Source organism: Cottoperca gobio, chromosome 13, assembly GCF_900634415.1.
Source record: "Cottoperca gobio chromosome 13, fCotGob3.1, whole genome shotgun sequence".
Classification (NCBI taxonomy): domain Eukaryota; kingdom Metazoa; phylum Chordata; class Actinopteri; order Perciformes; family Bovichtidae; genus Cottoperca; species Cottoperca gobio.
The window spans coordinates 13341484-13369372 of NC_041367.1; the positions used below are offsets into that span (position 1 = coordinate 13341484).

A 27889-nucleotide genomic window follows, 5' to 3' on the forward strand; every position below is an offset into this window, starting at 1 on the left:
TGTAAGGTTTATCAGGCAGGACCAAAGATGGAGAGTTACCTTTGTGTTTCTTTGGGGTGTCACACCAGCTCTCTGTCTCTTTAAATCTCTTTGTCTTTCACACCCGGGCAGCTACACACAGCCACTCAAATCAAATCTAAAAATCCCCAAGGACCCTGCTCTCGGACGGGGGAGTGCCCCATCTCTTTCTCTCCAGGATGGCTACCGGCTGAGTGTAATAAAGGCCTTTGTTATGCTTCACATGCTGCAAATCTCTGTTGTTAATGCACAATGGGAAGGAGCACCAAAATGTGAAACGCATGCAGCAGAAAATGTTTTATTAATCACAGATTCATTATTGATTCAAGTAGCAAAAATGCCAAAGTACATGAGGTCAGGTCAGGCAATTTGTGATTGTCAAAATGATCCAAGAATAAGAAAATGTATTGAGCCTGATGCATGTGGCTTACCTGGCAGGGTACAATAAAGATAACGCTTGACATGTCTTGAGTTTCCATATTACAGAACCTGTTTCCAGGCACAAATGTTTAATGGGTGCACAACTGCTTGGATACTGTATACAGTATCCTACCTAACAGTACATTTAAAGTGACAGCTAACTGTATACAGATTGCCAGTCAGAAAACTGCAGTTAAGTTCCAGGAAACTTTTTAAATTAGGAAAATGCACCTTGTAAGATATAATGTCATACTGTTTTTCTCAACAACAACAAAAAGGTCTTCAAGAATCACATGAAACATTACAGGCTTACTTACTTTTGTCACTTCAGTTTAAATTGTTTGAAACCACGTTGTCAGCTTCCTCACACAATCTTGCCACTTTGACCAGAACAGTAGTCCTCCAGGCTGTGAACGTCCATGGCACAGAGTATAAGGTGTACACAGGTGTAATACAGTCAGCGATAGTCCCAGCAGTGTGGTTTCCAGGAAAGAGAACGTCCCAACAACTTCACTGGTGTGGGCAAGTACCCACCACTACATAAAGCACGATGCCTTTTCAAATGACTACCAGTGTGGGACCAGTAGATTTTGGAAAACCTGAAATGGATTTCGGAGTGGACTACATTTCCACAAGCGACCAAAGAGATGGGTTACTCATTCATTCATTCATTCATTCAGTCCTTCCGTTTAACACTAGGAACAAAAAAGAGAAAACAGAATACATTCTTGTATATCAAAATATAAGAACAATGACACAAACCTAACCTTATTACCCTTTTTACCAATGTGACAATACCTTTCTTTTAATTGGATGAAATGTTATTTATACTGTAGTTGTAGTTGTAGTTATTTAGTTTTAAGTCTAAAAGTCATTATTTTTTGTGTAGTAATATTTAAAACGTCGAAGAAGCAACTTCCCTCCCTAGAGGTTCCAAAACATTTCTGATTACATTTGGACACAAGTGAGTACATTATGTAATGTACATTGTACTGCATGGCAGGTGACCATGCGGTATATTGATGCCCATATGTCTCCTGTCAAATACTGACTGTTGAAAGAGATTCCTACCTGCACCAATATTAAATCCTCATCTGAGTTGAGGCAAAAGATGCAGTCACACTAAATATTACACACGTGTGTAAACCTCATCAGTGAACATGACTATCTCCATGTGATCTCCAGTGTCAGAAAGTCTCTCTGCCTTCCCCTTGCTGTTTGTTTCAGCCGTGGTTTCCCTCCCACTCTTCCCTCAGTGACAGTTCAAAGTCTGGCAGCAACAGCCATCAGCCTGAAATGCACCTTACAATTTAAACCAGGCCACCAATCACGAGCCTCTTCGGCCATAACAGTCGCAAGTAACATTTGCACAACAAAAGAAAGCTGTTTCATCAAACCCCCCCTTCTTCTTCACTCCCTTTCCCTTCCCCTGTGACTCCTCCTCTCCTGCCTTTGTGCTCGGACCCAAAATCCCCTTCTACCCCTGCGACCCTCCTCCCCTTTGCACTAATCTCCTTGGGCCCATTGGGTTGACTGCTTCAGTGCTACCTCTCACTGCACCAAGACCCCCACCTCACCCTGCACCCCACAGGACACACATCACTGTCTGGCTTCATTCGCAGGCCCTACTCCTCCTTCTCTGCCGTGCATGGATGAAGCATGGATAGCAACCACAGCACATGGAAGCACAAGGTTTAATGTTGGCAGTGGCCTTGTACTGCAAACAATAATGACAATCACATGAGCGTAATCCTGGACACACAGGAAATTTGCTTTGAGGCTTATTCTCCAGGACTCTGGGTTGATTTATATCCAAAATGAACAGATACCAATCATAATTTATTCATTTTTTGTGTGTTTTTCATTCATTTCTACAATGATACCACATGAAATCAAGGGCAGTTTACAGACTTGGTCTCATTTCTGTTCTACTTCAGTGCTTAAATACTCATGTTACAGCTAAAAGGGCCGTCTTTGTAGGTACCGGTACTTAAAGACCCCCACACATACACACGACATGTAAGGCTCCCATGGGGTTTGAGGGCTGCCAATATAGAGTTTAGCCTTTGCTTCGCTTTGTATTTCACATTTGGGGTTTCTATAGCAACAGTGAGAGGGACAAGTGAACCCCCCTCTCCATTTTGAACTCCATCAATTTACCCCGCCCCCGTCTTGTGATTAGTGGGGTGTCCCACACACACACACACACACACACCAACAGAGGAGGCTGTTCTTCACTGTGGTTTAATGGGGTAAGTGAAAGCCAAGAGATTGATATCAGGGTTTGAGATAGTTTTATAATCATTTCAAACATCTTAAAACTGTGAAATACAGTAACAATAAACCACAAGCCTTTGCAACAGGTGTAATGAAAAACAAAATTGACTCTTTGTAGCCTGTAAACTCCTTTTAGATGTGTCAGTAAATCCGTGGTCATCAACAGATATACAGTATAAATAAAACAGATTGTGTGCTGTCACGTTTTGATTTAGAAATGCTGTCTTGTAATGGTCACTTAGTGCATCAAGTCCTCCTAAAGATCCTCCTCATCAGTCTGAATAAAGCGTTGTCCCTGACGGCCTTGGAATATCTCTCCCATAGGCTGTCCTGCTTCCACAGTCCCTGCCCCTTCCTCTCAGCTTTGACCTCTGCCCTGTGCAGCCGTTTGTGGAGACGCCAGTAGAGGCGAGAGTCAGGCAGGACCCCAACCATGGGCGCAGTGCGAGCCAGACCGAGCCTGAGCACCTCTTCGTTCATACAGTAGCTCCACATTGACCCCTGCTGGAGAAATTAGGAAATTACTCCATGGATTTAGTGTATATACAATTAGGACAAAAACAAATGTCAGCCCCTGGCTGAGAAACTAATAATTCCCCCTTTAGCTCAGTTATTAGAAGCCTCACCTTGCTTTGAGACACCAAACAGTGTAGCATGTCGTCCTCTCGGCTTATGAGTTTTAGCCAGACAGTTTGGGCAGGAGCCAGGTTCTTCTGCAGCCATGCCCAGCCCTCTGGGGTTAACTCCACTCCTGCAAGATTCACCAGCATCGGAGACGTGCGCACACCTTAAGAAGACATAAAAGAGCCATTTACCATACGTGTTACAGTAAAGCATAGGTTATAGCTGACCTGTAGTTATGCACACTGTAAAATACTGATTATGATTAGGCTGGGTTTTGTTTTTAGTGATGATATAACCCTGAGTTTTGGTACCAATACATAAAAGTATTTTTCTAATATCATAATTTCTGATTAAACTAAAGGAAATCAAACTTTTCAAATGTTGTTGAAACACAAGCAATAACTTTGCTTACATAAAATAGTCTAATTTTGGAAAGGTTATGGCTTCATATTAGTAACTATCTAACTAAACAAGACCAATAATGTTATCAAACATGTGACGCCAGCTTCCATGACAAACAAGTTTTCAATACGGGTTGGTACGGTCACATTTCAGTTGGTAACAAAAATAGGTTTTGAGGCATTGAAATTCAATGTGAAGGCCCACATGTGATTGACTGAAACTTTGTATGAAAAATAGCATACGCAGACCCAATAAATTATCTCTTACAGCCACGGTCCCAAACGATGGGTCTAACCAGCTTTAAAACGTGGGAGGTCAAGGGGGACAAAGGTAATATTGGAAATAGCTCGACAAGAGCCAATCTGTTCATGTGAGTCCTTCACACTGAAGTTGCTGATGGAGCACTCTAGTTAAAGCATAAACTGCTTGATTGTATTGCTCAGTGAATACCATGATATGATAACACCGCTAACAAGCTTACCTATCACTCTCCCTCATGAAACAATGATAAAATACAACAGACCCTGACATTTACACAGTAAAAATACCACAATGACATTTTTGGAAGTAACAAGATAAAAGGGTGCACCTGCAGTAAATGATCATGTTGTTGAACGAAGAGGACAACATACATTTGGACCATTTTAATTTTTCAGACTCCTTAAAAGGTCATCCTTGTGTAAGAAGGCATAGTACAAGATTGACTAATGTGTGTGTGTGTGTGTGTGTGTGTGTGTGTGTGTGTGTGTGTGTGTGTGTGTGTGTGTGTGTGTGTGTGTGTCTTTATGATTTCATTCAAAGGTTACCCTACATTACCTTTGCGTTTCGAAAGTAACCTAGAAAGGACTGGCAGATGAATTGGGACATGTTCCACTTCAAGTCCTCTCTCTGTGATTGAATGAACTTTCCCGCGGAGGCTGATGTTCCTCTCAATAAAACGAGCAGGGATCTCAGACGCAGCTTGAAATTTGGTGATCTGAAGAGGTGGAATGAGACAGCTGAGTGGCCACATTTAATGACTCATTTAGGTAAAAGGTCTGAAAATGCATTTCATTAACATCCTACAAGTCTAATACTATAACACACAATGAGAATTGCTAATTAAGAGGGTGAATAGAAGCTGGTAAGAATCTATACATTTTCTACTTTACTGAGGAGTATTAGTGTCAAGACACCTGAAACAAAGTAGGGAGGTTATTATTGTGCAACAGCAAATGCACAATAAATCCAAAATGCAACTGTTAGCTGAGTCTTTAATTTGCCTCAGTGTGTGCCGTAACCCTCTTACCAGTTTGATACTTCTTGCTATTACAATAACACCAACAACTGCCAGTCCGGTGCTTATGTTCTGTGTGGGAGACGAGAGAGGGGTTTAGAGTTGAAAAGAGGATGACAGTGATAATGACAACGAGAAGACAGAGATAATAGTGACACAGGGGCATGATCAAAAACTCACTGGGGACAACTGTCAAAGCTTGACAGGATATTTGGTTTGGTTAATGTGGCGACAGCATGGGAGGAATAGTTTGGAGGGAATAGGTCTTGAATGATTTGTAAGTCCAGATATATGATTTTTCTTCATATTTCTTTGTGCCCCCCTTGTTTACCAATACATGCTACCACCCACGGAAAGATTACATGTATACGTAGGTGGCTGACGTACACTATGGCAGTAAAGTTACCATAACATTGCACGTTCATGCCCGTGCATCACCAGACCAATGCAGGTCACACAAAGGAGACTCCTACCCGCACAAATGTTAAATTATCATCTGCGAACTGAGATATCGAAGACACGATGTTATGAGACGGCTGGTTTCCTTCATCTCTTTGTTGTCTGTCAGTCATTTCTTCGTCAGTTTCTGTTTCTCTTGAAGACTCCGGCATGTTGACATTTTCTCGATGCACCCGGCGCTCCGCCTTTATGGGAGGGACGTACAGGGGTATCGCTTTTGTAAAGTCTCCGCCCTGTGGTTTGGTTTGGATATGACAGTACGAGTTCTCTTTATACATCCATGGTTGAAGTGCGCCTGAATTAATTAATCTATGTTTTTAAAAGGAAACTAAAAATGTCAACAGTGTGCACTTTGCACTGTGAATGTCAAAGTTGCCAAAAGCTCATTTTAGCACAGTTATATAGCGGAGGGCAAATTTAGTTCATGCACAATGCAGCTGAGATTTATATGATCAACCTATTAGCCTAATAAATACCGCTGGGATCAGTGACGTCCCCATCTTTGTCTGCACAACTTGACCTAGATAACTTCATACCTGCAGTATAATTCAATGCACGAAGTAAAATGCCAGTCTGACAATATAATGTTCCTCTTGATATTCATATTTATAATATTTCATATTATGTGCAAAAAGAGACAATTTCCCCCAATAAATAAATAAATGTCTCAGTTTCTAATAGCAGTCACATGGTGCAGATGTTGCACAGGGAAACATGTTTAGTAACATACATCACTGAGGAGTGACCAGTGACTGTATGACAGATGCACTGGAGCTCTCATCTTGTAAACTGTGAAGTCATGGAGCTACTTGAAGACGGATGACGCCCCCATTACCACAAATTGGCCAATAGGAGTTGAGAGGCAGAGTTGTCCTCCTGGCCGCCATTAAAGAATTCAATCCATGAACTGAAATAATGGAAATCTGCAGGACCCATGGATCAGGCAGAGAAAAGTAGCCGATGAGTACTCTCGCCAATTTAGCATTTCATCCGTTTTAAGAGTAGTTTTACTATGACGGAGCCCTGTGATGGTTTTAGCGAAAAGGAGGGCGGTGTAGCTAATTGTTTTATTTAGCTAGCAAGCTAGCGTTGGAGCTCTGGTATGTTAGCTTTTGTGCTAGCAGGCTAGGAGAGATCAGGGGGAGGGGAGAGTTCCTTTGCTTTGAAATTGTTTCAGATCAGCTAGCTGGCGTTAGCATTAGCACACCGGGGACTAAGCTTTTGGGGTGAAGTTTTTTAGTTTTCGACCTCGTATTTTTTATTGCGCATCTAACTTTTCTGGTATTTGATTCAACGTTAGTCTGTTCAGCTCATGTTAACGTTGACTATTCGGTAAGGTAATGTAATAGCAAGCTTGCGGCTAACCAGATCAGACAATACATTTCAAATAGGATTGATGAATCGAATAGCTAGAAGCTTACAGTTGACGCTGGCTGCCTGTCTAACGTTAGCTTAGCTACCGGGCTAGTGGTGGCTAGCGCCGGTTAGAAGTTGTCTGGTTGACTAGCGGTAGCTAGCTGTAGCTAGCAAGTTGGTCAGCGCTTTGACGGGATAATTACAACTGAACACCGCTTCGCCAGCGAGTTACCTACATCAGCTATTGCCCCCGATGGTGATTGAGACAATGGACTTTAACGTTACAACCACGCAGTGAAAGGATGAGTTCGTGCTTTGTACCAAACGGGGCCAGTTTGGAGGACTGCCACTCCAATCTCTTCTGCCTGGTAAGACTCTGCTCTATGCGCTAGCTAGCGTTAGCTATGATACTGAGAGGCCAGAAAGCCATTTTGGCTAATCAGGCAACAAGCTTTGTAACGTCAGTTGCAGACTGGCGTGAAGGCATCGGGCCTGCAACTTACAAATCGTGATCTAGCTAACTTTCATAATAGAGACAACACATACCGTAGAGTAACTATATTGAAGAGTTGCTCATGGAAATCGCATGATAGTGTGTTTACACTGCATTGGATACAGAAATACTCAACTAGCATTAACGTTAGTAACAGTGATGGTAACAGGTCAAGCCAACAGGCGAATTATTGAAAACCTGTCAAAAACATCTTCTTTTTCTTTAATTAAAGTGACACTGCAATATTAAATGATTTGCATATTGACAGATTAGATAGTTATAAATTAAATAAACTAATCATATTTTAGTCTGACTTGCAGTGGTGCGTCATTAGTTGTTATTAACTGCTGAGTAAATTACTGCATGACAGTTATGTTTTCAGGCAAGATTGTGGTGTCACATGTACAAAGTATTGCACAACTTTCCAAGATGTCAGCAAGTCTCAGTTTTCAACTTTTTTTCATTCAAAGTGATTTTCTGTAGGACAGCAGTCTTCAGCTTCTCATTACTGTGTGTTTGTAGGGGAAGAACCACACACACTCACTGAGTTATGTTGCCAACAACAGATGATTGGCTTAATACTGTGCAGCTATGTTGTATGTTCATTCTCGCATTGTTTTTCTTTTTAGGCTGATTTGACTGGAATAAAATGGCGGCGTTTTGTGTGGCAAGGACCCACCTCTTCGCCCATCCTTTTCCCTGTGACCGAGGAGGACCCTATCTTGTGTAGTTTCAGCCGATGCCTATCTGCAGATGTGCTGAGTGTGTGGAGAAGGCACCACACCCCGGGTCGCAGAGAGCTCTGGCTTTTCTGGTGGGGGGATGACCCCAGTTTTGCCGAGCTTATCCATAATGAGCTCTCAAGTAAGTAAATGCAACACCTCAATGTTCATCAGAAATAGTTGCACTAAAAATATATTTAATTTAGCGTTGTAATTAGAAACCATATTCTCACATCTACTTTAAATGATGTGTGTATTCTCATACAATCTAACCCTTTTGTTCAGTGCTTTGGAATTGGCACGAATATGTTATTAAAAACAAAAAATTCAGAGAATAGTGGTTGATACTGTCTAGAGCTCGAGGCAAAATTGGTCCATTTGTGGAAACCGTTCATGTTTAAACATGTTTACTGCTTGACAACGATGCCAACCATTCTGAACTGCGGCAGATTTCAAATACAAAGTCTGAAAATGATAAGTTGTGAGAGCCTAACTGATTTTTGGCTAACAAATCTTTTAAAGTCTCTTAATAAAGCCTTGTGGAATCCATTGGCTCTCAGCCATAGAGGTACAGTAGCACAAGAGCAAGGTGTTGTGCATCAGTCTTTACTTTGGACAAGGGGTTGGTTCCAGCTCTGGTAATCTTCATATCTCTGAAACAATTCCCTTTAGGGGCTGCCACGCTGACCAGGTATGCTGGTCAAGTGTTACTTGAAAACAACACAGATGGGTCATTACAGAGACAGAGAGAGCAACATTATCACAATCTCTCTCTCTCTTGATAAAATATTGTTGAATAGAGCGGCATACCAAAACAATCCATGAGTAGACTTCACTTGCAGAACAAATTTAGAACTTTTCACAATAACGCTATACTTTGTATAAACAAAATGGTTAATTTTGTGTCACATAAGTCATTCATGTTACCACCTAAGGGGCTGACTTATTTTTATTTTGGATCATGTTATTGTATAATGACCAATAAGATAAATGTTGAAATCAAATGTTATTCATGTGCACAAATTGGTAATTTCAGGTGTTACTGTGGTCAGTTGTTTACAAACCAAACGTCTCCTCATATGCGTAAAACCCATTTAACACACCATAGTTTACAATTGACATGATGCATTTTTTTTAATCAAGAAGAAGAAGAAGCGAGATCTAATTTTCATGATTGTTTAATGTATCTGTATTGTTTCAGGTGAGGAGGACGGTGAGTGGGAGAGTGGCCTGTCCTACGAGTGTCGAACGCTCCTGTTCAAAGCCATCCACAACCTGTTGGAGCGGTGTCTCATGAACCGTGGCTTCGTTCGCATCGGCAAGTGGTTTGTTAAGCCATACCAGAAGGAGGAGAAGACCATTAATAAAAGGTATGTCCCGCTTCCAAAATAGCAGACATCAAAGCTATATGACGTGCCATAAATTGTCAAAGTAAAGCAGACTCTCGACTAATTGTCAGATCACAAGTTATTGCTGGGGTGCGTTCTGTTCGAGTCAGTGGGACTTACCTGTATCTCTACCTGTTGTATTGGTACAACAGCGTGGTCATGCCACACGCCGCTCGCTGTTGCTCTGGTTTTCTCTTTTTAACAGAAATACTGTCCTCACTCTCTGATTGACTTTAATGCTGACGGACTCTACTTTTGTCACTGTTAAGCCGCTATTAATGAATCTCAACATTACCTGCAGGTGATTGTACTGCTTTTGATATGAACATGCTGACAATATTTAAGTCAGAAAGCCTATTCAGGAGTCAGCAAAGGGGTCGGCTCGATTAGTGACGACAACGTTGTTGGTATTAACCGGTGTGCGATGGTCCTTTCCAGCTGCATCATAAAGGGCCATTTCACATGTACCTCAAGGCAACTTGTTCATAACACACAAGACACAGCACAATTGCTGAAGATAAATATGGCCGTAGAGCCAGATGTCGTGAATTGTGCTTATGCTGAAGGGCTGAACATTACTCAGCATTTGGTGTTGGAGTACTGGTCAAGATTTGCTGCATGTGGGGGTTGGCTTTTCCAGTTGTCTTTTTATAAAGAGGTGGATTTACTGAGCAGCGTGACATATTTGTTCCGCAAAATGTTTGAAGCAGCATGCATGCATGCAACATTTTATGCTTGTTGAAGACGGATGCCTATAAATGCTATGCGTATGTGTACTGCAGTGTGGAAAGGCTCATTGGGGCAGATGTCGTTATTGCTATGGAAGTTGTGCTTTCAACTTCCCATAACAATTCCTGGAATCTGACTGCCTTTAATTGTTAAGATTCTCATTTGGGATTCAACCCAGAGATGGTGATTGCAGCTGTATTGTTTCAACTATGTTGTTATAAGCTGATGGCTGTTTAAGGGAATGAGACATCATCTTCCTATAAGAAAAACAGCTCGAACAAATACACACAAGGCTTTCCTTAAGCAGTGTAACCATGACACTAGACTGTTGACTGCATATCTGCTGCTCTGATTTAACTACTCTCTGGTTTTACACTCTGAGGTCAGTTGTAACTCGTATTAACTAAGCATTTGCAACTAGATTCATGTCACCAATATCCTTCAACGCTCAGAGAAAATGTTGATTCCCGGAATTAAATGAGATGTAATAATGTGGTGGAGTTTGACAGGATTATTACAATTTTGTAATTACGTCATCAGTGTGACACATTATCCACCTAGTTTCACATCAAGTAATAGTCACCCAGCTGGCATGTTGCGTAATTTCTATTTCAGTTTAGACTTTTGCTAAGGTAATAGCATGACACTTCCAAAGGAATGTTTAATGTCCACACCTCCACTTTTCCCAGCAGCAAGGTAAAACTGGTCTGTGTTGTTGTTGTTGTTGTTGTATGTTTTAGAAATACATGCTTGAGGTGAACCAGCAGCAGCAGCAGCAGCACATAAGTTCAGAGTAGTGTTCCCTGAGTGGAGTTCCCTGACAAGCTAATTTGAGCCCCTGCTTTTTGGGTGTGTTGATCCAAGCGGACTTGTGTTTGATGCACAGCCCTTTTGGCTCAGTTCCCTCTGGCAGCTTTTTATCTACGAGAGTTTTAGTGGCTATATAAAAGAGTTGTTGGTATAGAACAGGAGGCGATTTCTTGCTCGCTGGTGTTTAGCTTCTGTTTCTACATAAAGATGTCTACAAGTGTGCGTTGAGGCAGCACCTCTAACAGAAGAGTCTGGCAGTCTCGCTGTCGCCTGCCCTCTCTGGCTGGTGAACAGGCCAGTCTTTGGAAAATGCTGAGTGTGCACAGTGGTTTTACAGCAACCATGTCAACAACTATTTTAGTGCATTCAGCCGCCTGGCCCTCCAGAAGTAGTTAGAGAATAAATATGTATATTGTTTTAACATTTCAGGACTATAATAATCCACCATGTTTATTTCTGACTCATATTTTTGCATGTGTGTTGCAAAAACGTTTGATAAAGGTTAAATGTGTTGAAGCGGAGTGTGCTACGTGCACAGTCTGATCAGCAGGCCTTCGTGTTCTCCGCCCCGATATCTGGGGGAGCTACAATTGTAAGCATGATTTGGATAGAAGCCAAACATGCAAGGAATTATACGTGTTCCAGCATCACCCGTTGCATTGTTCCTTTAACAATGAGTGGTGGCGTGTACATTGACAAACTCGATAGCCTGCAGGGGTTTACGTTCGCTTTTCGTTGCTGCCTGCGAAGGGAAGCTTCAGTCAAGTGTTTTCTTTTCATTCCTTTAACTTCATGACTTTGTTATGACATGGGACCAATCTCTCTAATTACAATGCCTCTTATTATCTTTGCCTCACCCTGCAGCGAGCACCTGTCTTGCGCGTTCACCTTCTTCGTTCACGGCGACAGCAACGTGTGTACAAGTGTGGAGATTGCCCAACATCAGCCTCTTCAGCGGCTGAACGAGGAGCATCTCAGCCTCGCCCAGCAGAGCTCCAGCCCCTTGCAAGGTAGGAACACATCAGCTGTGCATAATGTCAAATAAGTGTTTCCCCTTCTTTTAAAAAACCATTGGGTTTATTAGTTATCTTACGTAAGTATTGTGACTCCTCTCCGCCCCGCAGTCATCCTGAGCCCGTACGGCTTGAATGGGACCCTCACCGGTCAGGCTTTTAAGATGTCAGACCACCCTACTCAGAAGCTCATAGAGGAGTGGAGGCAGTTCTATCCCATCAGCCCCAGTCCCAAGGAGGTCCAGGAAGACAAGATGGAGGATACGGACTGGGAGGATGACTCCATGGCAGCTGTGGAGGTCCTCGTCGGTAAGACATCAAAATGTTAAAATGAGGTGTCGTTGTGCTGAACTTTATTTTGATGAATGTTGAAGGATAAGTTAAGTTAAGTGATGTGCTATGTGTTTCTTGGGTCTTAGTGGAGTAGGCGAGTCGGGAAGGTTTATGAAACTAACTTTATTTTCGTAATTTCATGGTATTTGTTGACAATTAATATATTGTATTAATAGTATCTTGTCCTTTTTAATAAAATGGATGGTTGTGAGATCAACACGTAGCAACAGAGCCTATAAAGGGTTTTTAAAATAGTTGCCTCCTCCAGCGGTCCATGAATGTTTTCTACAAACAATTATGAAAATGGCTGGGTGGGTATAAAAAAAGGATGTTGGAAAGAAAAAAGAAAATACAAAAGATGTTGCTGCAGCAAGATCCTGTTGTCTCTGATGAATGAAACACATGTTCGAAACATTTATTTGGCCCAAGAACTGAAATTAAGATGATGAATGATCAAGGTGTCAAATTGACTGGCTGTAGAAATGAATTGCAATGTTGCAAAAAATGTGAACAAATATTTCTGCATGCAGTTAGAAGTTTAAAACAATAATAATAATAATTGTGTTTGTTTGGTTGCAGCGGGAGTAAGGATGGTTTACCCTTCCTGCCTGGTGCTTCTCCCCCTGTCGGACATCCCTGCTGTGGTCCCTCAGGGCTCAGTCAACACCTCAGGAAGCCTGTGTGGTGCTCAGCAGGGCCAGGCTGCTCACAGAGATCCTGCCATGTCCTCTGTCACTCTGACTCCTCCAACGTCACCAGAGGAGGCTCAGACTGGTAAGAGCTGCATATTGACCAGAATTGAGCACCTTTTTTTTTTTCTTTCTTTTTTTAAATCATCCTTTATTTCTGAGGGATTCTGCACACTAACAGTATTGTACTTTTGCATTTTTATTCCCTCATAGATTATCAGCCTACCCAGAGGTGGCTCAAGTTGTCCTCTGCGTCGGATGGCTACAGCTCTAACAACACTCTTCATGGGGGTAAAATCCCTCGCAGACTGGCCAGCCAGATGGTGGAGTCTGTGTGGCAGGAGTATAACATTAACCGTACAGGGAACAAGTATGTTTAGTGGCTACTCTTCCTCAAAATGAGACAAAGTAGTGCCTCCATGGTGACTGATTAAATGTCAATCTGCCCTTCTTCTTTTTTTTTTTTAATAGGAGGAAATTTACTACCTTGACCAATGGGACCTGTGAAGAGGAGTCAGACAAAACTGGACTTTGGGATTTTGTGGAGTGTACTCACAGGCCGCATTGCAACTGCTCAAGGTATGTTAAATTGAATGCATTCACAAGTGAGTCGAGATTTATGTTCATAATTAAAAGAAAGTATCTTGTAAGCATTATTTGTTTCTTCCTACAGACACAAGAATCAGAAACAGCGATCCAACAGCACCTCAGGACATCCGCCTTCAGCAGGCCAGCCTGCCCAGCCAGCCCCCAAGCACAAGCTGGGCGAGAAGCTGGAAAAGGGGGAGAAGCTGCAGAAGAGGCCGCAGACGCCTTTTCACCACCGCAACTCTGTGAGCGAGGAGCAGTCCCTGGAGCCACAGACCCAGAGGCTTTGTTTAAGATCACAGGAGGAGGGCTCGTATCCCAGCCTGCACCACGTGGACACAGTGCCCTCCAAAGCCCCTACGTTGCACACGCACGGCCCCCCCGCAGACCTCGTCGGATCCCCGCCTCCCCCTCCTCTCAGCCCACACCCCTGCGATCACGTAGAAGGTGACATGACTCCAGGTGGCATGAAGAACTCGTCCACGCCCATTCACCAACCGTTCTACCCGCCGTCAGTGGAGCCCTGTCTGCTGCCACAGAAGGGCTCATCTGAGGACCCTCAGATGGAGAACATGCCTATGCCTCTTCCCTTCCCCCAAGCCTACAGTGAAACCTTGGAACCCACCGTCTTTGTGGGTTCAGCCATCAACCCCAATGAAGACTCTACCCACAACCCCTGGAAGTATTTCAACCTGCCCAGGAAGAAGGCATCACACTTCCTGACGCCCCTGCTACCTGTGGATAAAATACGAGATGATTCTGGGCGAAGCGGAGGAACAGAAAGTGTCGTCTCCATCACAGAGTAAGTGTTGAATTACTCACCCTCCGCTGCATGAAAACAAATGTTGCTGTTAATTTGAACCGCATACCTTTTTTATGTGTCTGAGCGTCTCTGCACAATTCCTTTCCTCTCAGGTTGATGTCGGGCTCCACGCAGCAGCTGAAGGTGTCAGAGGAGCTGGTGAGGACTTACGCCCAGCGGAGAAACAGCCATCTCGCCTCCGCAACGGGAGACGAAGACCACAGCGAGGAGCCAGACCCTTATGCCTTCGGAGAGGGAGACGAGGAGTTCAGCTTCACAGAGAAGAAAGACAAGTCCGGAGCAGAAAGAGATGGAAACAAGAAACACAAGGTGGGCTTCTGACTAGGGATGATCTACCGGGTTGGGATCACGCTAAAAATCTGCTTCGGTTTCCTCGTAAAAGTACCGACTGGAACCTAAGCATGTGTGTGCGTGTATGAAAAAGGTTTGTTGAACCTCAATACTATATTGGCACTGAAATGAATTGGCATCACTGCGTATCAAACATGGCCAGGTACTGAAAGCTTCGAATGCCCGTCAGACTCAGTCTCACTTACTTCCTCCTTCATCAGGTCTTTACTGATATAGTTTTATAGACAATGCTGCTTACACTAAAGTTCTCATAAGGTGTTTGTTTTTAGACAGGCACTTAAAATATGAGAAGTTTGGCTTCTGTTAAATAAAAAAATTAACTTATTTTGTAGAAGCTGGATAATATTTTATAGCCTTATTGAGAAACTTGGGTATCTGTCATACCAAACAATCCCCATACCAAAGCTGTGTTACTGACTCTAATATAGCAGCACATAAACGTTTGATTGTTTTTGTGAATCATGGTAAAGGTGCTCTGTGGAGTTTCCTGATTTTCAGAATAAGTGAAATAACCAGAACTTTGTATAGAAGTAAAACTGGCAGCGGCTTTCCTGATGGATCTCCTGTAGAAGTGTGTAGTTATCTTCCTACTACATTACAATAACTCCTTTTGATCCGTTTCTTTTTTTGACCCAGGCTGACGAAGGAAGTGGAGCATCAGATGGTAAGTCTTCCTTCCCTTTGTTCGTTTTGGCCCCCAGGTTTGACATTTCTTAAATGTAATGTTTGGAGTTTGGCATCTTATTCAAGGTCCCCTCTCCAATTTGTTTTTGCGGTGCAGATGGTCAGGGTGCAGCAGGCAGTAAACCTATAGCCTCCACCAGCCTTATCCACGAGAACGACTTGGCCGTGTCCTACAGCGACCTGGATAAGATCTTCAATTCGGATGAAGATGAGCTAGTGGTAAGCGCATCAGTATAGTGAACGAAATTGTTAGTTGAAAGTTGTGCAAGTCTTTCTCTTCAGCTGCAGAACTGCTGCTGATGTGGGCATGTAGAGCCTGTTAAAACCATGACATGGAATATGTATTGAGGATATAGTTTTTGCGTTTCCCCCCGTCTGCACAGCCTGGCTCCAAAAGAGCTGGAGTCGGTTCAGAGGACAAGTTTGGCTGTAAAGACGGTAAAGGAGCCACGTCGGATCCCCTGTCTTGCATAAGTAAGGAGTGAATCATTTCAGTTAAGCATTGTGCATTGTAACTTCTTCTTTTTTACAAGTTTTCAAGAGAAGTAATAATGTCTTATTTCTCCAGGCTCAGCAGACCTGCACCAGATGTTTCCCACCCCACCCTCCCTGGAGCAGCAGGGTTACTCTCCAATGAACTCCGGGAGCAAGGATAGCCTGGAAGGAGGGTCGGGCCTCACCCTGTTGGACGGCAGCCAACTCAACAACCACTTCAAGATGGAGGTGGAGGAGGGATATTGTAGCCCGAAGCCATCCGAAATAAAGGTATGACATGTCGCACACCTGCCAAGTAAGAAGCAAGTGGGAAATGTCCCTACATCAGCGTTCTTCACCATTTTGACTTTTTCCACTTTCAGGACTTTTCCTTCGTATACAAGCCAGAGACGTGTCAGTTGTTAATCGGCTGTTCCATGTACGCACCCCTGAAGATGCTACCCAGTCAGTGTCTGTTGCCTATCAAACTGCCAGAAGACTGTGTGTACACGCCCAGCTGGACCATGGGCAAAATGGAACTGATACCCCCAGTGACGAATGTCAATCTCCTCACCAAAGACAGGTTCGTGCATTTAGCGTAAACAGTGGGCCGGTGAGAAGTGGGGAAGGGGACCGTTTTGGGACTGAGCCCAGTTCCTGTAACTGATATTTGAAACTTGTGGATAAACTACTTTTTCTATTTTGTCATTTGATTAGACCACAAGTATTAATATGGCTTTCAGTTTGACAGCTGCAAAGGAAGTCATGTTAAAAAAAAACCATCTGGTGGTTTTGAGTTGCCAGTTAGTTTTTTATTTATGTCTTTTCAACCAATTAACAAACTATTGATTTTCAAAAAAGTAATTTGACTTTAAGTAAAACAATTAGTTTGAAAGACAATTTAAATACTTTAATTTCAGTTAAGTTTAATATAAATGTCATTTGTTTTGTGAACATTTTGAACCCAGTTATTACAATATTTAGAAGAATGTTGTCTGTTGGAAATAAATGTGAATCCCTGTTTCTCTGTGTAACAGTAACGTCCCCAGTGTGGAGCCAGACTACAGCCAGACCTACACCCCTCAGACCCACACACCCTTCATGTCCAGCAGTGCCCCTCCAAGCAACAGCGGCACAGGCATCCTGCCCTCCCCAGCCACGCCGCGGTTCTCCGTGCCCACGCCTCGCACACCACGCACCCCACGAACTCCCCGCGGCCCGTCAAGCGTCCAGGGCTCGCTCAAGTACGACAACTCTGACCTTTACTCCCCCGCGTCCACTGCCTCCACCTGCCGACCACTCAGCTCCGTTGAGCCGGCCACCGTACCTTCCATCCCCGAGGCTCACAGTCTCTACGTCACCCTCATTCTCTCCGAGTCGGTCATGAACCTCTTCAAGGACTGCAACTTTGACAGTTGCTGCGTGTGCGTTTGCAACATGAACATCAGAGGAGCAGACGTAGGAGTGTACCTTAAGGACAACGGCGAGGCCCAGTACCCCTGCACTTGTGGCTTCAGCGCCGTCACCAATCGACGCTTCGGCCAATCGGCCGGACTGTTCCTGGAGGACGAGCTGGACGTGGTGGTACGGGGCTCAGACGCGAGTCGGGACACTGAGCGGTGTTTCGAAGAGCTGCGAGCTTCCACGACGCACAAAGCTGGCAGCCTGACGGAGAAACCTCCAAACGAGCTAATCCTGCTGCTGCAGGACCAGTGCACCAACCCTTTTGCCCCGATGGCAGGCGTGGAATACCCCAAGCAGAGCTCGGCCCCCAGTTCATTTTTGAGGGTGGAAGAGAGAGACTGTTATAATGACTGCTACATGGCTCTGGAGCACGGCAGGCAGTTCATGGACAATATGTCGGGAGGCAAAGTAGATGAAGCACTCGTGAAAAGCACCTGTCTTCATCAGTGGCCAAAATGCAAATGTATGTATTTTTTTATATATAACCATTTCTTCTTCCTACGAACATATTTCCCCCCCTTTTTTTTTTCTTCTTAACCTCAAACATGGTAAAGTTAAAACTTTTTTTCTCTTTTGTTTTTTCTTTTTGTAGCAGCAGACATGAGCAAGCTATTCTCTCAGGACGTCCTGCGGGTGTTGTTGTCCCTCCAGCCTGTGCTGCAGGACACCATTCAGAAGAAAAGAAGTGTGCGCTCGTGGGGCGTTCAGGGACCGCTCACTTGGCAACAGTTCCACAAGATGGCTGGGAGGGGATCATATGGTACGTGGAAAGTGTTTGTAGCTAATCAGTCTTCTCTCTAACAAATTTAGAGATCTAGTTTTGGAATATTGCGGTTGTTGAAAGAAAGATGAACCTTTTTTTTTTTGTCTACTTTTCACTACAGGTACAGATGAGTCTCCCGAGCCTCTACCCATCCCCACGTTTTTGGTCGGTTATGAGTATGATTTTGTGGTGCTGTCTCCTTTTGGGTTGCCCTACTGGGAGAAACTTCTTCTGGATCCTTTTGGTTCCCAGAGAGATGTGGGTTATGTTGTGATCTGCCCAGAAAATGAAGCTCTTCTCCGCGGGACAAAGACCTTCTTCAAAGATCTGAGTGCTATGTATGAGGTACGCACGTGGCAGGATCAAACTCATCCTTCTTGTACTGACTTGCCCACAAAAACAGTTTCATGTTCTCATGAAGTGATTCACATCGTTTCTTTTTCGCATTCAATCCCTTTTTGTCGACAGGCATGCCAGCTTGGGCAACACAGACCCATCTGTAAGAGTCACCCAGAGGGCGTGTTGAAGGTCGGCACCACAGAAGGCAGGAGCATGACTGAGCAGCCCCTTAGTGACTGGTTCCTTAAGATGGCTGCCAGAGACGGAAACAATGAAGCCTTTAATAAGCTCAAACTCTTTGCTCAAGTGTGTCGCTATGATCTAGGTAACATCTTTACTCAATCATCTTGAAACACAATGTTGAAAAGGTCACATGTTTCGTAAAAATGGGAAGTGATTTTTGACATTCTACCTTGCTTCTCCCTTCAGCTCCATACCTGTCAGAGCAGTCTTTGGATAGCTCCCTATTGTCCCAGCGCGGCCCTGTTGTGGCCTCTTCCTCCTCCCAAACCTCCAGTTCTTCCAGCACCACCTCAGGACCCCAGAGCACCAACACTACCAGCTCCAGCACCAGCTCTGCCCCGGTCAACAGCACCCCTCCCTCTTCCTCCTTAGGCTCCCAGACAATCGGGGGAATGGGCTCAGAAAAGCCAAGCTCTTACTCGCCGTTTGGGACTGCAGGTTTGCAGGGCAGCACGTCCCAGAATGGACCCCAGTCAAACCCACAGGTTGCGGGGGTGCTGGCAGAAAATGGACCCACGGCCAACCAACCTCCACCTGCCGCTGAGCCGCCAGAGAGGTAGGTTACCACAATGAGACAATAAATCATCCAGACAGAGAGAAAATGTTGTTTGCAGGCGTGTTTTGGCTGTTTTTTTCTTTTAATACTTGACAGAACTGTAGCTTATGATTATGCTCTGATTTTTCTTATGAAACATTTAATATTTCAGTAAGTTAACCTATTAAAACATACAAAAACATGATAAACTAATGAAAGGACATTAAAATACAAGCCATACCATAAACACAATAAGAGCAGGTTTGCAAATCTGCATTAAAAAGCAGTGACGGTCTATTTGGCCTAGTTTTAAAATAGTTATTGCTGTGAGCATGAAAGAGTTTTTGTAAGTTCTCTTTTTTTTGGGGCAGAGGTGCTCTGAAGCGACTTCCTGGTGGCAGTAGCTGTAAGCAGGTGTGACTCTGTTCACTGCTTGACTGAAGGTCTGAGAGTTGGGTGTGAGGGGTGCTGGTGATTTTTTCATTGCACGCTTGACGATTCTTGTGAGGTTTTTTTTTCTTTCTGAGAAAGTTGTACCAGGATGCAACGTTAAATGTGAGGACTGAATGTTAGTCATTTTGTAACAGTATACGGTAGTCAAACCTGTTCACAGCTGAGATGAGCACATTCTTACAATGGACTTGGATGTGACAGACACTAGTGAGACACTGTCTCATGTGTAAATGCAGAACATTACGTGTCGCAGCCAATCATTGCATGTTGCTGTCAGAGTGACAGCTGAGTTGTGACGATGCTGTGAGACAGCGAGCAGAACGAGAGGATGCCAATGATGACCTTTTTCAATTTCGAAAAGTTTCGACCACATGGATTTATGACTCTGTAGAATTCTGGCTTTTAGTTGTTTAAATTGAACTGGGTGCACTTGTTGTTTTTCTGTGTTCATTTCGCTTCATTTGATGTTTTGTTAGTGATTCACACACCGGACTGGCCTGTAAACAACACTTTTATATTTTTAGATTATACTAAACTTGCCTTGCAACACATTAACACATTTTTAGGTTGAATATTTGTTTTTGTTATGACTTCGCAATTTAAAAAAATGCTCAAATATTTCTGACATGGCAATCTTTTCCTTCTGACTGCCTACCGCACAGTACGTCTGTGCTAAATACTACATCCTGTTAGTGAATACTGCTCAGAATGCAAAATGCAATGTACGCGTTGGAGTAGCACGCAAAGTTTGTCATTTAGCTCATTTGACATGCAAAAAATAAACGTGGTCATAAGATTATTTGTAAAGTCACATTTCTTTCCTCTTTGTGTGTTTGCCACATTGTTCAGAAATATCTCCTGTGCGTTGTTTCTTTATTACTGATTTCTAAATCATTGCGTGTCTTTTTTTCCATCAACAGCACAATGGAGAGGGACAAAGTTGGGAAGCCAACAGACGGAGAGTCCCACGCTGTGTCTTACCCGCCTGCCATCGTGGTGTATATCGTCGACCCCTTCAGCTACGAAGACGACGACCGAGAGGTCCACTCCAGCGCCTACACTCTGGGCCTACTGCGCTGCTACATGGAGATGCTCCAGTTCCTGCCTGCTCGCATCAGAAACGCGGTCTCAGTACAGGTACAGGCTCACGTGATGGTTGAGTGTTTGGCTAGGGGAGGTCTATCGCAGTAATACTAAATGGACATGTTAAGATCACACAGTTACAGGAATCGGCCGATGAGCCGTGATTGATGTCAGCCTTAGTTTTAACTAATGTGCTCCCCTTTGCCAGTTGAGTCACAAGAGAGCAGGTTACCAGCTGGCACAAAGGGAGGTGAGAAAGAGTAGGGGACTCATTAGCAAACACTAATTGAGGTGGTAACTGCCACACCTGTGATATAGTGACACCAGAGCATCAACATGCCAGAGGGGATTCTGAAAACACGAGAGGTGTGAATGGCACTAATGGTTAATCATTAGTCAGTGCTAGTGGTAATGTACAGCAGGTTTAATATCTTTCTGCTTATGGTTTGTTACTGTATGTTGACATTGTTTATATTAAGTTTGAGAATGTAATACAGCTTAAGTATTTTACTTAATTTCACCAAAACTGGCACAAGATGCACACGATACCCACTAATCACTCTGGAAGATTGTGTACCCCCCTTGCTCTTTCACTAATTGTTAATTAGGCAGTATTCAGGTGCACGTCTTGAGGTTCACCATACGCTGGTTCGTGTGCTCGTCTTAGTTATGTCTCCTATGTAAAGGGTCATTTACTCATTTAATGGAAGATTACAAAAATGTGACCGCTTGGATGAAGCCGATTATTGTCGTTGAAACGAACAAACACAACACAGCTGGTACACCAAATTGTCATTTTAGAATTGTATTTGTTTAGTTTACTAGATTACTTTGTACTTAATATTTAATATACTGTATAGGGCTGTACTGAATGTCCATCATTCTTATTTATTTTTTACATTCAACGCTTCTATTGAGGTTTTCACTTTTGGACTTTACAACGCTCTGGGGTTACTGGAAATGTTTGTGTCGCATGAGTCCGAAACAATCCTACACAGCCGCCACTGGAATCTAATTCTACAAATTATATAACACTAATAATATTAGTGTGGCCTAATCTTTATCTGACGATGTGCTGCACGATCATCCAATGATGTTCAAATGCTGAATGTCACACGGAGAACCTGACTGAAAACGGTTCATTCTCAAAAGTCGGTTGCTCTTAAACAGATGAGCACAACCTTTGTCTAAAGTGCCACGCTTCTTTTTGTTTTTCTCTGTCAGATTGTTCCCTGCCAGTATCTGCTGCAGCCTGTGCGCAGCGGCGAGCGTCACCTCTACGGCCAGCACCTCAAGTCTCTGGCCTTCTCTGTGTTCACTCAGTGTCGTCGGCCTCTGCCCAACTCCACCAACTTCAAGGCTCTAACGGGCTTTGGCCCCGGTCTTGCTATCGACATGGCACTAAAGAACCCAGAGGTAACTGCCACTCTGGCTGCATATCTGACACGGATGTGGCTTCTAGTAAAGGACGTGAGCCAACACAGTCTGGCAATGTGTTGAGGTGTCACTATTTAAACTAACAAGTTTTCCTTTCTGTGCAGAGGCCCGAGTGTCTGCGTCTGTATACGCCGCCCTTCATTTGGCTCCTATAAAAGACAAGCAGACGGAGCTCGGGGAGACGTTTGGCGAGGCCTCCCAGAAGTACAACGTCCTGTTTGTCGGCTACTGTCTGTCCCACGACCAGCGCTGGCTGCTGGCCTCCTGCACCGACCAACACGGAGAACTGCTGGAGACCTGCATTATTAGTATTGATGTACCCAATAGGTATTTGCACTTGTAAACAGAGAAAAATCAGTCCCACAGTTTATCGCTAATTTAGTTATTGATAGGATTGTGTTTGTATTTAAAGAACATTTGTTGTGTCTCGTTACAGGGCTCGCAGGAAAAAGGGCTCAGCCAGGCGAGTGGGTTTGCAGAAGCTGTGGGAGTGGTGTCTCGGCCTGGTGCAGGTGACATCGCTGCCATGGAGGGTGGTCATTGGGCGGCTTGGTAGAATGGGCCACGGCGAGCTGAGAGGTACACACACACACACACCTGCAGTGTTTGTGGAACATGTAGCTTATTTTACACACATGAACACACACTAATGAGCTCGTCCCTGTTCCAGATTGGAGTATTCTGCTGAGCAGGAGGAACTTACAGTCTCTCAGTAAACGTCTGAAGGAGACATGTCGGTTGTGTGGCATCTCTGCTGCTGACACTCCCAGCATCCTTAGCGCCTGTCTAGTTGCCATGGAGCCCCAGGGTTCCTTTGTCATCATGCCAGGTAAACGAAATTAGTAACATGGTTATTTAGACTTTGTAAAAGAGCCCAGTTAAGTTTGTACGTTCTCACGCCGACTCCAAATCTGACTGTCTGTCTCGTCTCTGCAGATTCTGTGTCGACAGGTTCAGTGTTTGGTCGCAGCACCACACTCAACATGCAGACATCGCAGCTGAGCACTCCTCAGGACACATCCTGCACACACATCCTGGTGTTCCCCACCTCAGCCATGGTGCAGGTCAACACTAACACTGCAGAGCCCATCGACATCAACTTCAATCCCATAAATCCTGGTAAGTACTGCAGCTGACAAGGCCTCAGAAAGAAAATGCATCACTTCATCATCTTGCTCGTCATCAAGAGGTCCTGAATCATGAATGTTGCATACTTCTACTTAAGTGGAGCCACACACAAAACCCTGAGCTCTCTGCATGTTTGTCCTCTGCAGATGGAAGTGATGGTATGGGCATCTTTGACCTGTTTGACAACGACATGGTGGATCCAGACCTCATCAACATCTTGCCCAACTCCCCCACAACCTCGCCTGTTCACTCCCCCGGCTCCCACTACCACCCGGGGGGAGATGGAAGCAAGGTATGTCACCTTTTTTGTAACTCAATGATTTAAGTGTTTTCACAGTTTCCCCTAAATTAAGTTTTTTGCTTATTTGTTTTTCCCTTTTTAAATGAGTACAATGTTCTGTCACAAAGGTTGTCTCGTCTTTATTCTTCTATCATCTACATGTCAGCCAGTGAGCCTCGGGTGGAGCAGAATGTAACAGAATTGAATCACATTTTGCCTGAAGTTTGAAACGAGATCAGAAATGACTTATTTAAATAAAGACCGCTTAATTTGGGGCGAGGTAACTGCTCCTGGATAAAGGAAAACTGAATACTATTATTGCCGTGAGCTCACTATATCATAACCTTACAATGACTCGCACAGCATTATGGGTTGGTAGGCCGTCCATTCATACTTGGTCAAGTTACATTTTGTTTATGGAACCAAGTGGCTGAAAAGAGACACTTCAAATCCAAAACTCCTGCTGTAGAAAACAAGTCTTGCTCTGTTTATTCATTTCACCGATGTATTCTCGCAGGGCCCGAGTGCCGACCGTATGGAGTCCCATGAAGAGGCCCTGAACATCCTGCAGCAGCCGATGGCGCTGGGCTACTTCATCTCCACAGCCAAGACGGGACCACTGCCTGACTGGTTCTGGTCGGCCTGCCCGCAAGCCCAGAACCAGTGCCCACTCTTCCTCAAGGTACATTACCACTATGAGTCAGTCTCAAGTAGAGCTACAACTAACGCTTTAAAGCCTCATTATAGATTCATTGGATGATTATTCCTCAAGTTTTTAGTCTATTAGTGCCCGTTCAAATATATCCTTGTTCAGAACGAGCTGAATGCATGGCCCGTGGTATTGCTGCTTGCAGCTGTCTCGAGAACCCCCTCATACAAACACTTCACACTCGAACACCATTGCAATACAGTCTGGTTCACGGGAGGGAAACACAACATAGTCCATCTCTGATAGCGGTCAGAAACACCGGTGAAATACTCTCAGCAGATGTATTCATTTTCAAATAGGCATATTAGTCGCTTGCTTTGACATTACTACTGCAGTTCTAAAGTAGATTATGGATGTAAGTAGTGGAGGTATTTTGCCAGCGGTGACGTTATAAGTTAGCATGGCAAAAATGTACACAGTTTCCATGTAACGTTGGCATACGCAGCATCCAACAGCACAAGTGAACTGCAGTCAATGTGCCAAGGCTTGCCCGCTGCATACGGCGTGCTCAGTCTGTCCAAATTGCACCAAATTCAACACTGAACCTTTTGGGTCCCCAGCAATACACCCTCCAAGTCTGAAGTAGATGGGATGATTGGTTTTCGAGATAGGTGAAGTACATACCTGCAGGCAGACAGACATTCCTTTCCTTGTAGTTCCATAACATGTCAGATAATTCTCTAATAAGTTAATAAGTCGCTACAACGGATTTCTGTCAATTGGATTCCAAAAAGGCCATTTATTTATCAGTGTAGATAAAAATAGGATTTTAACTTTAGAGGACAAGACCCAGAACCAGCTTCCTAGTAATGTTATGCCCTTGTTATGTCAGTAGGTGGCGGTAATTAGCTGTGAATTCGCTATGCTACCGGAGTTAGTGGGTACCTCTGCTGTTCTGGCTCATAAAGCAAATTAAAAACTAACATTCACTGCCCTTTACAACATCAGTAATAATACAATATCTGTTTTAAAGAGCTTTAGTTGAGGCTAATTGGGTCAGTTGAAGTGTTTCTTATTTATATAAATTACATGAATCCAGCATAGGGGCTTCAGAGTTGCAACTTACACAAACTTGTTGTGTTTGCTTATAAGTTACGTTTCTGTTCATTGTGTTTGGAAGACGTGAGCTGATGAGTCCATGTTCTAGTGCAGGGGTGGGGAGCCTCCGGGCCGAGACCATTTGAGCCGGTCCTCGAGGTAATTCGTAAAACGCACGCAAAGAAAATCCTCTAGCAAAAAAAACTAGACGCAATATTTTAAACGGGCGACTGACTGTTTTTCCTGGCCATGGTCAGGGTCCTTGAACACAACACGAGCTGAACGTGTACATCACGTGGTCATATCATGTCAAAAAACTTCAATAATAAACGAGACGGTCATTGACATCAGTGAACGCAGCGTGGCGAGTGTAAAACAGAAAGGTGGATGCGGAATGTCGCACTTTCCAGGAGAAATGGACGAACGATTATTTCTTTGAGGAAGTAAAAGGCCAGTGTGTCTCGTTTGTGTGGACGTACTTGGGGTGATTAAAAAATAATCTTGACCGTCATTACTACACGAAACATGCTGAACTGCACGAGCTGAGAGGACTGAGTGTGTTTGGATAAAGTTAACGCTCTTTGGCGGAGTTTGGCCCAACAAGCAGCTCTCTGCAGAGCGGAACATACAAACATGGACAGATAGAGAGGTCGACCACCACACCAAGAACAGACTGTTGCACCACTGCCATTTACAATACTCACTTTTTATTATATTTTTTATTCTATTTAATTATTGTGTACTGCCTTTTTACTTCATATGTTCTTTTGCTGTGACAAGATACGTTTCCCCGTTGTGGGACTAATAAAGGATTGTTTTCTGATAAAACGGAAAGATACATGGATAAAATAAGTTGCTTTTTTGCATTTAGCATAAAAGAAAAGTGAAATGAATGGGCTGTGTCTTAAAAAACATTTGCAGAGGTTATGAGATCAATAATTAGTACGGCCCTTGAAGGATGTTGTAAAAAATAAACTGGCCCTTGATAGGAAAAAGGTTCCCCACCCCTGTTCTAGTGTCTCATCGTGGCCGGTGCAGAATGTCTTTAATGAGAAATGTTTGTAGAAAGAGTTATAAGGGCCGAGCGCAGGTCACAGTGAGTGGGCTTGTAATTAGAGATGAACAATGAAATATAGTGTTTATTTGATGTTTTGGTAGATATCAACATTCACTCTACTAACCAGGAAAAGACTGACATGTATAACTTACCTCTCCTCTAAACAAGATGTGTAAAGGCTGGGCAGTGTGTATTCTCTGTCGTTTGTTTTACAAATACAAAGTACTGATTTTATAATTGTTTTGCCTGGAAGCCCTGCAAATTAATCTAAATAATTTGATTTCATTTGGTTCTCCATCTTTCTTTTTGCCCAGGCCTCTCTGCACCTGCACGTGTCTTCTGTCCAATCAGACGAGCTTCTGCACAGTAAACACTCCCACCCCCTCGACTCCAACCACACCTCTGATGTGCTCAGGTAAACTGCTCCCTTCTGTCTGTACAGTTGTAATACAACCATGTTTAAATGAGAGTAATGAGGTGAGACTAGTATTAACTTTGCTGTTTCTGCCTTCTGCACGATAGATTTGTTCTAGAGCAATACAACGCCCTCTCTTGGCTGACGTGCGACCCTGCGACCCAGGACCGACGCTCCTGTCTGCCTGTTCACTTTGTGGTGCTCACCCAGATGTACAACTTTATCATGAACATGCTCTGAACTCTAACGGGATCAAACTGCTGAGATTTGATTGGATTTCCTGCTATGAAGGATCCCTGACACTCAAAGGACCTCACACTCCATCAGGGCAAATGTGGAGGAAGCATCCCTCGTCCTCCCCGGTGTATCTCACACAACACTGACTACAAGTTTCCAATCAATCAATCAGATGCCAAGAATCCATTTTAGCATTTTGGAAGATCAAGGGACGTTTCATAAAGGAGAATAAATTGTCTTTTTAATGACTATAGATTGCAATCTATGAAATTTTATCTTAATGAAATGCCTGCATATATTATTTATTGTAAGTTTTTAAATGTGGATTTTTTAATGCTTAATATCTTTTATATATTACAAATCCTAGAGGGTGTGTACATCTCACTGTAAAGGAATTGGTTTAAAAAGTGTAATTTTCTCAATTACAACACGGAAAAACCTGTTCAAGTGAATTTGCTGTAGATTGCTTTTAGAATATTATTTTTTCAAAGGGTACAGACCTTTTTATTGCCATGCTGTAAAAATGAAGTAAAAGCTGGCCTGGGCATTTGTGTCCCCACCCAATGAGTGGATGAGACTTACCTCTCTGTCTGCTTTGGCTCCAGAGTCTCTCGCACAGTAACTCAATGAGCTCTGAAGAGGAATTAAAAGGTACATTGTCAGATTATATATTTTATATAACAGATTTAGGTAATTGTGTGTGTATATGTGTACATATAATTGTGTGCCGCTACTGATGGTGCAGCTTCTGTTTTAGGAATAAAGTGCGTCTACCTTAA

The 27889-nt window shown here is 43.5% G+C and overlaps 3 protein-coding genes across 4 annotated transcripts in view; 1 reads left to right on the top strand and 2 right to left on the bottom strand.

The window, feature by feature from the left end:
- plch1 (phospholipase C, eta 1) overlaps positions 1-1017 on the bottom strand; it is a 55457-nt gene extending 54440 nt beyond the window's left edge. The window contains 1 exon segment of the mRNA XM_029446272.1: positions 756-1017. The gene's annotated coding sequence lies outside the window, so the exon portion shown is untranslated.
- Positions 1018-2715: 1698 nt separating this feature from the next.
- On the bottom strand, positions 2716-5709 carry c18h3orf33 (c18h3orf33 homolog (H. sapiens)). 2 transcript variants are annotated; one of them, XM_029445990.1, is made up of 5 exons: positions 5491-5709; positions 5030-5089; positions 4558-4717; positions 3342-3502; positions 2716-3216 (listed from the first exon to the last, which is right to left on the bottom strand). In XM_029445990.1, exons 1-5 carry the CDS (start codon positions 5626-5628, stop codon positions 2962-2964), a joined length of 774 nt encoding a protein of 257 aa, XP_029301850.1. In that variant the 5' UTR covers positions 5629-5709; the 3' UTR covers positions 2716-2961. The 2 variants fall into 2 exon arrangements, with proteins under 2 accessions (XP_029301850.1, XP_029301849.1); XM_029445989.1 differs by having other exon boundaries at positions 2716-3219.
- Positions 5710-6336: 627 nt separating this feature from the next.
- Positions 6337-27889, top strand: LOC115017499 (mediator of RNA polymerase II transcription subunit 13-like). Its single transcript, XM_029445988.1, is given in 31 exon segments — positions 6337-7200; positions 7955-8189; positions 9249-9417; positions 11839-11984; positions 12099-12296; positions 12900-13094; positions 13223-13379; positions 13481-13588; positions 13683-14399; positions 14513-14729; positions 15408-15435; positions 15553-15674; positions 15839-15929; positions 16024-16220; positions 16313-16512; positions 16967-17856; positions 17986-18153; positions 18278-18501; positions 18625-18820; positions 18925-19294; positions 20647-20863; positions 22034-22225; positions 22351-22384; positions 22387-22573; positions 22683-22825; positions 22917-23075; positions 23183-23365; positions 23521-23666; positions 24172-24336; positions 26773-26873; positions 26981-27889. Coding segments are annotated over 31 exon segments (6354 nt in total). The 5' UTR covers positions 6337-7134; the 3' UTR covers positions 27114-27889.